The sequence below is a fragment of the Somniosus microcephalus genome, chromosome 3, assembly GCF_052327205.1.
Source record: "Somniosus microcephalus isolate GS21.2 chromosome 3, FLI_Smic_1.0, whole genome shotgun sequence".
Classification (NCBI taxonomy): Eukaryota; Metazoa; Chordata; class Chondrichthyes; order Squaliformes; family Somniosidae; genus Somniosus; species Somniosus microcephalus.
The window spans coordinates 351688094-351700323 of record NC_140989.1 but is presented as its reverse complement, the minus strand read 5'-3'; the positions used below and the strand labels follow the sequence as shown (position 1 = coordinate 351700323).

The 12230-nt window shown below is 50.7% G+C and overlaps 1 protein-coding gene across 1 annotated transcript in view; it reads left to right on the top strand.

Moving 5' to 3' along the window:
• The window catches only part of LOC147122348 (volume-regulated anion channel subunit LRRC8A-like), a 31701-nt gene extending 19653 nt beyond the window's left edge, over positions 1-12048 (top strand). The window contains exon 2 of the mRNA XM_085983397.1: positions 10973-12048. Coding sequence (XP_085839523.1) covers positions 10973-11245 — 273 coding nt within the window. The 3' untranslated portion in view covers positions 11246-12048. The remainder of the gene's footprint in view (positions 1-10972) is intronic.
• The last annotated feature ends 182 nt before the right edge of the window (positions 12049-12230 follow it).

Below are 12230 nucleotides of genomic sequence, written 5' to 3'. Positions count from 1 at the left end.
CTATCTCTATGTTTCTATGTTTCTAAATGGATACCAGGACTAATCCAGGACATTACAGGACCTGTGTCGTACTCCGTGTTACTAGGGGATGGTCGAGGGGTTTGTCAGCATGTGGATCAGCTTTTCAGCCGGCAGCAGGGGGAACTGCCTCAGATGGAACAAAGGGCAGTAGAGGAGGCTGTTCCAGGACCCAGCATGGCTTATAAGGTGCCAGTGGACACTGGTACTGCCAGGCCACAGCAGGACAGAGTAAAACCAACATCAGAGACTACTCCAATCTCAAGTGCAAATGAACCTGTTAAATTAGTCAGGGGTTAACCATGGTTAGAGCATACTGGTTAATAAAAACGTAGTACCTAGTAAGGGTTATTGTTTAAGAATTGCATACGGCAATCTTAAGGGGGGAGGAGTGTAGTAACCTGGGAGGTTATGAGTAACCTCATCCACCAGGTGGTGCTGTGGCAATTGCTCTCCTGAGTTAAGTCTGATCTGTACTGTGGTACTCTTTGTTTTTGCTGCCTCATGGCAGAAGCTTTTATGTGCAAGTGTTGATTAAACCATGTTACAGAGTTAACCGGTGTCCGTCTCCATCTATGGCCACCTCAAGATACCACAGTAATGGTGACCATGAAACTATCGGATTGTCATAAAAACCCATCTGGTTCACTAATGTCCTTTCGGGAAGGAAATCTGCTGTCCTTACCTGGTCTGGCCTATATGTGACTCCAGACCCACAGCAATGTGGTTGACTCTTAACTGCCCTTTGAAATGGTTTAATAAGCCACTCAGTTGTAACAAGCAGCTACAAAAAGCAAGAATAAGAATAAAACCAGAGGGACCACCCGGCACCGACCTTGACACCAGCTTTGGACATGACAACGGCACACCCAGCGCGGTCGACTCTGCAAAGTCCTCCTCACTAACATCTGGGGACTTGTGCCAAAATTGGGAGAGCTGTCCCACAGACTGGTCAAGCAACAGCCTGAAATAATCATACTCACAGAATCATATCTTTCAGTCAATGTCCCAAACTCCTCCATCACCATCCCTGGGTATGGGCTGTCCCATCGGCAGGCCAGACCCACCAGGGAGGTGATGGCACAATGGTTTATGGGAGGGAGGTAGTGCCCCTGGGAGTCCTCAACATTGACTCCAGACCCCATGAAGTCTCATGGCTTCAGGTCAAGTATGGGCATGGAAACCTCCTGTTGATTACCACCTACCGCCCTCCCTCAGCTGATGAATCAGTACTCCTCCATGTTGAACACCACTTGGAAGAAGTACTGAGGGTAACAAGGGCACAGAATGTGCTCTGGGTGGGGGACTTCAATGTCCATCACCAAGAGTGGCTCGGTAGCACCACTGCTGACCGAGCTGGCCAAGTCCTGAAGGACATAACTGCCAGACTAGGCCTGCAGCAGGTGGTGAGAGAAACAACACGAGGGAAAAACCTGCTTGACCTCGTCCTCACCAATCCACCTGTCGCAGATGCATCTGTCCATGACAACATTGGTAGCAGTGACCACCACACAGTCCTTGTGGAGACAAAGTCCCATCTTCGCACTGAGGACACCCTCCATCATGTTGTGTGGCACCACCACCGTGCTAAATTGGATAGATTCAGAACAGATCTAGCTGCTCAAAACTATGCATCCATGAAGGCCATCAGCAGCAGCAGAATTGTATTGCTCCACAATCTGCAATCTGCAACCTCATGGCCCGGCATATCCCTCACTCTACCATTATCATCAAGCTAGGGGACCAAGCCTGGTTCAATGAGAAGTGCAGAAGAGCATGGCAGGAGCAGCACCAGACGTACCTAAAAATGAGGTGCCAACCTGGGGAAGCTGCAACACAGGACTACATGCATGCTAAACAGCAGAAGCAGCATGCTATAGACAGAGCTAAGCGATCCCACAATCAACGGATCAGATCAAAGCTCTGCAGTCCTGCCACATCCAGTCGTGAATGGTGGTGGGCAATTAAACAACTAACGGGAGGAGGAGGCTCCATGAATATCCCCATCCTCAATGATGACGGAGCCCAGCATGTGAGTGCAAAAGACAAGGCTGAAGCGTTTGCAACCATCTTCAGCCAGAAGTGCCGAGTGGATGGTCCATATCGGCCTACTCCTAAGGTCCCCACCATCACAGAAGCCAGTCTTCAGCCAATTTGATTCACTCCATGTGATATCAAGAAGCGGCTGAGCGCACTGGATACAGCAAAGGCTGTGGGCCCCAACAACATCCCGGCTGTCATGCTGAAGACTTGTGCTCCAGAATGAGCCGCGCCTTTAGCCAAGCTGTTCCAGTACAACTACAAATGGCCTCTACCCGACAATGTGGAAAAGTGCCCAGATATGTCCTGTCCACAAAAAGCAGGACAAATCCAATCCAGCCAATTACTGCCCCATCGGTCTACTCTCAATCATCAGCAAAGTGATGGAAGGTGTCATTGACAGTGCTATCAAGCGGCACTTACTCTACAATAACCTGCTCACTGATGCTCAGTTTGGGTTCCGGCAGGATCACTCGGCTCCCGACCTTATTACAGCCTTGGTCCAAACATTGACAAATGAGCTAAATTCCAGAGGTGAGGTGAGAGCGACTGCCCTAGACATCAAAGCAGCATTTGACCGAGTGTGGTATCAAGGAGCCCTAGTAAGACTAGGTTAATGGGAATCAGGGGGAAAACACTCCACTGGCTGGAGTCATACCTAGCACAAAGGAAGATGGTTGTGGTTGTTGGAGGTCAATCATCTCAGCCCCGGGACATCGCTGCAGGAGTTCCTCAGGGCAGTGTCCTAGGCCCAACCATCTTCAGCTGCTTCATCAATGACCGTCCCTCCTTCATAAGGTCAGAAATGGGGATGTTCACTGATGACTGCACAGTGTTCAGTGCCATTCACAACTCCTCAGATAATGAAGCAGTCCATGCCTGTATGCAACAAGGCCTGGACGACGGTCAGGCTTGGGCTGATAAGTGGCAAGTAACATTCGCGCCACAGAAGTGCCGGGCAATGACCATCTCCAACAAGTGAGAGTCTAACCACCGCCCCTTGACATTCAACGGCATTACCATCACCGAATCCCCCACCATCAACATCCTGGGGGGTCACCATTGACCAGAAACTTAACTGGACCAGCCACATAAATAATGTGGCCACAAGAGCAGGTCAGAGGCTGGGTATTCTGCAGCGAGTGTCTCACCTCCTGACTCCCCAAAGCCTTTCCACCATCTACAAGGCACAAGTCAGGAGTGTGATGGAATACTCTCCACTTGCCTGGATGAGTGCAGCTCCAACAACACTCAAGAAGCTCGACACCATCCAAGACAAAGCAGCCCGCTTGATTGGCACCCCATCCATCACCTTAAACATTTACTCCCTCCCCCACTGGTGTACCATGGCTGCAGTGTGTACCATCTACAAGATGCACTGCAGCAACTCACCAAGGCTTCTTCGGCAGCACCTCCCAAATCCGCGACCTCTACCACCTAGAGACATAAATATGTGAAGAGAAAAAGATTGGTAAAGTCAAGCGTAGGTCCCTTGCAGTCAGAATCAGGGGAATTCATAATGGGGATAAAAGACATGGCAGACCAATTAAATACATACTTTGGTTCTGTCTTCACAAAGGAGGACACAAATAAACTCCCAGAGATGTTGGGAAACATAGGCCTAGAAATTCAGTTGTTTGCGCCAGCCGCTAGCGCCTTAGGAGGAGGAGATGTGGGGCGCTAGGCGGCTAGCGGCCGGGCGCAGCGCGATCTGCGCCTCTCCCCAACTTCAGTAAAGATTTAGCGGCGGCGCAAAGCCTTTGCGCGTGCTCAGCTGCGCGCGCAGATCCTGACGTCATTTCATCGTGCAACGCCCTTTGTGCGCCCCAAACCGGAAATTCAGTGGCGCCGGCCTATTGTGCGCCTGACGCCCCTAGCGACTGGTAGAGGGGAACGGTTCCCAGTCGCTGCGGGGCGCGGGGGGCGCAAATTAAAGGGCACTCCTCCTGCAGTAGAAATGGCAGCCATTTTGCAACACTCCTTCTTTGTGAGAGACGGATCTTTGCAGAGAGACAAAGGTAGAGAGCTTTCTGGTTTGGCTCAACACTCGCACAGGTACTTGTGGCTTCAGGCCACAGCTTTGCACTTGTCTTTAACTTCAGAGCCATAGCATTGATTGGAAACATATAATGGGGGCTGCAATGGGTGCAAACGTTGGCCTTCTCCATTGCATTCAAAGGGCTCAGAGATGCCGTGAGAGAGTGGCAGTCATGGCCAGACGGAGAAGGGGCAACAGGCGTCGGCAAAGGAGGCCTTACCCACCCAGGATATACCGCCAGCAGTTCTCATGTCTGAACATGACTGACGAGCAGTGTGTTCGGAGGCTGCGATTCCGAAGGGCGGTGGTCACTGAGATCTGCCACCTGCTTCGCGGAGATCTGCAGCCACAGCTGAGGAGCAGGACGTCTCTGTCGGTGGCAGTGAAGGTGACGGTGTCTCTCAACTTCTATGCCACCGGCTCCTTCCAATCCGCTACTGGGGACATTTCCAACATCTCCCAGTTTGCCGTACATTGCTGCATCCGCCAGGTGACCAATGCCCTTTTCAGAAGGAGACGTCAGTTCATCTCCTTCTCCATGGCCCTTGTCAAGCAGCAACAGCGTGCAATGGGCTTTGCAGCATTAGCGGGCTTCCCCATGGTGCAGGGCGCCATTGACTGCACGCATGTGGCTTTGTGGGCGCCTCTAGAGAATGCCGAGGATTACCGCAACCGGAAGGGCTACCATTCGCTCAACGTGCAGTTGGTGTGTGACCACAGGCAGCTCATCCTAGCTGTCAATGCCCGCTTTCCAGGCAGCAGCCACGATGCCTTCATCCTGTGCGAGACTTCTGTGGCAGACATGTTCCAGGCCCAGCCTCACCCACGAGGATGGCTTCTCAGGGACATAGGCTATCCTTTATGCACCTGGCTGATGACCCCGCTCCGTGCGCCCAGCACCCCTGCTGAAGAGGGATACAATGACAGCCATCAAGCAACCAGGAACATCATTGAGCAAACAATCGGCGTCCTGAAGCAACGGTTCCGCTGTCTGGATCGTTCCGGAGGAGCCCTACAGTGCTCGCCTGAGCGAGTCTCCCATTTCGCGGTCGTGTGCTGCATGCTGCACAACCTGGCTATCCGCAGGACTCAGCCACTGCCACCAGACATTGGAGGACCACCAGAGGAGGAGGAGGAGGAGGAGGAGGAGGAGGACCAGCACAGGAGGGAGGCAGAAAGTGCAAGGGCCGCCCGTCGGTGGCTTATTGCACGTCGGTTCTAGGCCCCCTCTCAGGGAATGGCTTGTGGCACAAGATGAATGTGGCCGCTCCAGAAGCCCTCAGCCGAGCAGGGCAACCAGGACTTCCAAAAGAAAGCATGGACAGTGCGATTTAAGAACATTTATTACTTTGATACCTCTGTGCCCTTCCCACATAACAAACTAATGGAGAGAAGCCCCCCCAAAAAACACAAATCGACCAGTCTCGGCCTTTCAAAAAACACAAATCGACCAGTCTCGGCCTTTCCAAAAAAACAAATACACCCGTCTCGGCCTTTCCAAAAAAACAAATACACCAGTCTCGGCCTTTACAAGTGAAACAAAACATTTGGCCACACCTTCTACTTTTTGCCCTGCGAGGGTGATGCGTTTCGCATCCGTGACTGGCCCCTGCCCGCCCTGCAGCTCCTCCTCAATGGGACCTCAGTGGCTGCAGCAAGGCTGGGGGAAGGCTGCTGAGGGTCAGATGGCGAGACGGCAGATGTCCTTGGGGGTCGGCCTGGACCAGCTCTGGCCCTGGAGGGGCCGGCTGCTGACTGCTCCAACTCTGCTTGTGCGGCAGCAGTCTGTCCAGCGGCTGGTGGCAGCTGCAATGGAGGAGTGGCAGTGTCGGCTGCAGGAATGCTGCCAACCTGACAGATCACAGGTACTCCCTGGTCGCCTGAGACATTGGCACTCGCACGGGCCAGCACTGCAGCATGCGCAGCAAACTGCTGAAGCACAGACTGCTGGGCTGCTGCGGCGCGGCGAGTGCCCTGGCGATGCCTGGCCGATCCAGCGAGGGTGGCAGCAGTTAGTGCCCGTGTGGCCCTGGTCTGTGTCCGCATGACACCAGCCAATGAATGGACGGCACGACTGAGCACTTGGCTAGAAGCCGCCTGTGCTGCCGCGAAGTCCTGCAGACTCCTGGCCTGTGCTGCCCCGAATTCCTGCACACTCCTTGACAGTGACTCTATGGAGTCAAGCATCCTTGCCACTGCAGCCATGAGCTCAGTGTGCCTGCGCTCAGCCTGGGCGGCCATTTCCTCTAGGAGCCGCACCTCCTCTGCGCTCACCGTCGCAGGACTGGAGGCCGCACTCACCCTCCGGGGAGAAGGCCGCCGAGCTTCCCCACCCCTCCTGCGTTGCTGCAGGCCGCTGGGCCCCGGAGCTTCACTCTCCTCCGACCCTTCCCCCCGGCTCCCCTCCAGGGAAGACGTGTCCCCATCATCGCCATGGGCTGCCTCGGCTGAGGGTGGCACTGATGGTCCGGCTTCCTCTTCCTCTTCCTCCTCCTCACCCTCCGATTCACTCACAGTGCCAGGTTGAGGGCCCGCCTCCTCACCTGGCAATTCACCATCTGAAAGCAGGGAGGCACAAGAGTTGCTTTAGAGTGAGGACAGGGCGGCAGCGAGGGAGGCATGATTGCTGCTATGCACTGCACTGGGCCGACAGTGGCAAAGGATGCTGTTTTGAGGCGCAAGTGGAAAGAGATAGGTCAAAAAGGTGATGCCCTTACCATTGGGGCCCACAACAGGGTCGGCATCTCCACTGGCGACGGGGCCAATCAGCCGGCCTGACATAATGCGCTCCACATGCTGGTCCAGGTCGGAGAGCTGTTTGAGGTCAGGATGGCCTCCCCCGGCCTCACACTGCTGCCTTCGGTTGTGCACCACCTTGCCCTGCAAGAGAAAGGACGGCCTCTAAGTACAGTGTGAAGCCCTGATCTTGTCTGCACTGCCTCCCATGGTGGACTAACCCTGACAGTGTGAAGCCCTGATCTTGGCTGTACTGCCTCCCATGGTCGAATAGCTTTTACAGTGCTGAATGTGCAAGTGATTTTCATGACAGTCCCATAGCTGCTGGATGAGGGCTGGGCATTAGGGCTTTCAGGTCCCTTTGCCCATAAACTGAGGTGCACATGCAGGGATGAGGAGGACACTGGAAAGGGTACTCACCCTGACAACCCGAGTGAGGTCGTTGAACTTTTTTCGGCATTGCACAGGAGTCCGGGCAACCACGCTGTTGGAGGTCACTCTGTTTGACACCTCCCTCCAGGCTTTCCGATAGGCGCTGGGCAGCGGCCTCCTGCCACCTACAGGGAACAGAACATGGCGCCTGCGCTCCACTGCGCCAACCAGCACCCTCAGGTCACCGTCGCTGAAGCTCTGTGCTCTCTCCCTGGCCTTCTCCATAGTCCTGGGCATTGTACAGATCAAGCAGCAGTGGTCAGGCCTTGCTTCAGGGCTGCAGTGTGCAGGGCGTGGCAGGCAAACAAATCCACCCTCCCCCTTTAAGAGCTCACCGGCGCCAGAGTGTCTGCCGTCAATCAGCAACTCGCCGCACCTGCGCTGCGCCCGCCCTTGGGGGTATTGCCCCGGGCCGCCGGCTTAGCGCCTAATGATAGTCGTGCATCGCCTGTTTTAGCGCAGCAACAACCTCTTGGGGCGATGCCACTGAATATCGGCGAAGGTGTCACGAAGTTGCGCTGGGCGCAAACTTTACCGGCCGCCCGGCTGTAGCGCCCCAAATGTGGCTATACTGAATTTCTAGGCCATAGAGTCTAATGAGAGGGAGGAACTGAATGAAATCAGTATTTGTAGGGAAATGGTGTTGGGGAAATTGACGGGATTGAAGGCCGATAAATCCCCAGGGCCTGATAATCTAAACCCTAGGGTACTTAAGGAAGTGGCCCTAGAAATGGTAGATGCATTGCTGGTCATCCAAAATTCTATAGACTCTGGAACAGTTCCCATGGATTGGAGGGGAGCTAATGTAACCCCACTATTTAAAAAAGGTGGTAGAGAAAAAATGGGGAATTATAGACCGGTAAGCCTGACATTGGTAGTGGGGAAAATGCTAGAGTCCATTATAAAAGATGTAATAGCAGAGCATTTAGAAAACAGTGACAGGATCGGACAAAGTCAACATGGATTTACAAAAGGTAAATCATGCTTGACTAATCTACTGGAATTTTTTGAGGATGTAACTGGTAGAATAGATACGGGAGAACCAGTGGATGCGGTGTATTTGGACCTTCAGAAGACTTTTGATAAGGTCCCGCATAAGAGACTAGCGTGCAAAGTTAAAGCACATGGGATTGGGGGCAAGGTACTGACTTGGGTAGAGAACTGGTTGGCAGACAGGAAGCAAAGAGTTGGAATAAACGGATCTTTTTCCGAGTGGAAGGCAGTGACTAGTGGGGTACCGCAGGGATCGGTGCTAGGACCCCAGTTATTCACAATATATATTAATGATCTAGACAAGGGAACTAGATGTAATATCTCCAAGTTTGCAGATGACACAAAGCTAGGTGGGCGTGTGTGCTGTGAGGAGGATGCAGAGAAACTCCAGTACGATTTGGACAGGTTGGGCGATTGGGCAGATGAATGGCAGATGCAGTATAATGTGGATAAATGCGAGGTTATCCACTTTGGTGGCAAAAACAGGAAGGCAGATTATTATCTGAACGGCAATAGATTGGGAAAAGGGGAAGTGCAACGAGACCTGGGTGTCCTTGTGCACCAGTCGCTGAAGGTAAGCATGCAGGTGCAGCAGGCGGTTAAGAAGGCAAATGGTATGTTGGCCTTCATAGCGAGAGGATTCGAGTACAGGAGCAAGGATGTCTTGCTGCAGTTGTACAGGGCCTTGGTGAGACCACACCTTGAGTATTGTGTGCAGTTTTGGTCGCCTTATCTGAGGAAGGATGTTCTTGCCATGGAGGGAGTTCAGCGAAGATTCACCAGACTGATACCTGGGATGGCAGGAATGACGTATGGGGTCGATTAGGCTTATATTCGCTAGAGTTTAGAAGAATGAGATGGGATCTCATTGAAACTTATAAAATTCTAACAGGACTAGACAGACTAGATGCAGGAAGGCTGTAATCGATGGCGGGGGAGTCCAGAACCAGGGGTCACAGTCTAAGGATAAGGGGTAAGCCATTTAGGACTGAGATGAGGAGGAATTTCTTCACCCAGAGAGTGGTGAACCTGTGGAATTCTCTACCACAGACGACAGTTGAGGCCAATTCATTAAATATATTCAAGAACGAGTTAGATATTTTTCTTAAGGCCAAGGGGATTAAGGGATATGGGGAGAAAGCAGGGACAGGGTACTGAATTTGGATGATCAGCCATGATCGCATTGAATGGCGGCGCAGGCTCGAGGGGCCGAATGGCCTACTCCTGCTCCTATCGTCTATATTTCTATGTTTCTATAAGGACAAGGGCAGCAGGCGCATGGGAACACCACCACCTCCAAGTTCCCCTCCAAGTCACACACCATTCTGACTTGGAAATATATCGTCGTTCCTTCATCGTCGCTGGGTGAAAATCCTGGAACTCCCTCCCTAACAGCACTGTGGGAGTACCTTCACCACACAGACTGCAGCGGTTCAAGAAAGCTGCTCACCACCACCTTCTCAAGGGCAGTTAGGGATGGGCAATAAATGCTAGCCTTGCCAGCGATGCCCACATCCCGGAACAAATTTAAAAAAAAGACACTCATTCTCCTCCTGGCCCACAAGCAGTGCTGTGAAGGCACTTACCTCATGGATCCGGCTGTTCTCGCCTCCTTTTACCTACCAGGATTCCTGAGTCCAGGGAAACCCGGCCTGAAGAAGTTAAAAAATAAAACATTCGTTAAAATGGGGACTTTCTGCCTCCTTAAAAGATTTTTTAGACCGACCAGCCTCCTGAGAGCGGGTTGGTCACCCGTCCCGCCCGCACCTCCACCACCCCCCCCCCCCACCGCCCCGCCGACCCGCCTCCGTTAAATGGACGTGTTGGAGATGGGTTGGGGTCGAGTTTCCCATTTTTTAAATTTTCCACCAGATGTTGTGCATCGAATGACATAGAATTTACAGCACAGAAACAGGCCATTCGGCCCAACTGGTCCATGCTGGCGTTTAAGAACCACACGAGTCTCCTCCCGCCCTACTTCATTGCACCCTATCAGCATATCCTTCTATCCCTTTCTCCCTCGTGTGTTTATCTAGCTTCCCCTTAAATGCATCTCTTGTATGGAAAGTGTTGAATTCAATCTCACAACTTGCCATGTGTGTGTGTGATTTGAACTTATGACTTTGGGTTCTAAGCCTCATACCCGAACCCCTGCACATCCACTCCCAGGACAAGTGCACAAAAGCTGGGGATGACTTTAACCAACCTCCCCATCCTTTCTGTTGGGGATACATCAAACATCTGGTCAGTGCATTCCAAATCTAATGCAATAAAGTGACAGGTCAGAAGTTTAGTGACAAAGGGGGCAGTCACTGATGCATGGGCCTGAGATTCTCTTTTACAGTCCTGACGAAAGGTCATCGACCTGAAACGTTAACTCTGCTGTTTAACCTGTTGAGTATTTCCAGCATTATCTGTTTTTCATTCTATTTTATTTCTTTGACTAAGTAAATTTTGGAATGATTTGGTAGTTGTGAACACTTACTTGATTTAATATCCTTTGAAGCCGCATCTGTTCGATATGATTGCAATGATCGTTTGTAACTATTTTGCCACCAGAACTCTTTTTTTAACGTTAAACTTTATACGTCAGCTGGAGGTGCGATTAAGAGGCATTTATGTTCTTTGTATATATGTGTATAGCAAAAGTTTTCAGTTAGAAACCATTATCCCATGCCCAAATGATTCATTTTTAACATTGGTGTTCTTTTATAGTTGGAGGCATTACCCAATGGACTATTTCAGTGCAAGAGCCTGCGGACATTGCTTGTGGGGAAAAACAGCCTGACCATATTATCACCTCAAGTGGGTGATCTGGTGAACCTTGTACAGTTGGAACTCACCGGAAACCAGTTGGAGTCCCTGCCTGAAGAACTGGGCCGGTGTAACTTTAAAGTAGGTGGTTTTGTTGTGGAAGAGACGCTCTTCAATTCATTACCCGCCTCCGTAAGAGAACATTTGGAAAAAACTGAGAAGGATCAAGTGTAATCTGACCTTATGCCAAAATTGGCCAGACGCAGTGTTTCTATAGCTAGTAGAGATTATGGGAAGAAATCTTCAACTTTTATTGTTGGTAAGGACCACGGCTCGTAGCCACGTGCATTTTTCAACACGGAAAACCAACAGATATCAGATATATCAGACAGCTATCTGCCTGGTATCCAGAAGAGTATATGTATTATAAAAAGAATTACTAATTTAGACATGAAGGGGAATAAATCGATTCGAGGGAAGTAGATCGTAAACCACAGAAGGGAGAAGAATTGAACATTGACCAAGAAACCGAAAGCGACAAATATTGCGATGCTGAATCAGTCACCCTCGTTATAAGTGAAATGAGTTTGTTGATTGATGTTCTTTGTGGTGTTTACAGGGCATATATATTTGCACATTGTACAGTCTGGGAATCTGTGGGTGGGCGGAAATTTTCAGATTTCCAAAATAAATATATAAAGTGTTAAATAAAAGTAAAATTGCACGATAAGACTTTAAGGGATTGTTTCACATCCTGAATTGTGTTTCCCTTCAGATGAATGTTCTCATAGAAAGGCCGACACCTACTATTTCACAATGTTCAGTCAGTAATTAGGAGTCATGGAAACCGTTGAGCGTGCTGAAATAGCTAGAATGTCGATTTGTTTCTCTTCACTCTGCAGTTTAGTTATTGAGTTATTTTAACTTGGAAGACATTCTGACAATGGAATGCATTGCCACTGCATACTTTCAAAGCTATATTTTGTTGGGTTATATTGACTTTAATATTCTTTAAAAGTATTTAATAAATATTTGGCACACCAGTTTCTTCGCACTGTTTGAAATAGCGAAAATTGGCCACCTGAGTAATTAAGATCAGGGATGTAACGTAACAATTTCTTGATTGCATTTTTCCTCTTTTCCCCTCCGTTACATAGGATTACATAGGATATACAGTGCAGAAACAGGCCATTCGGCCCAACCAGTCCATGCCAGCATT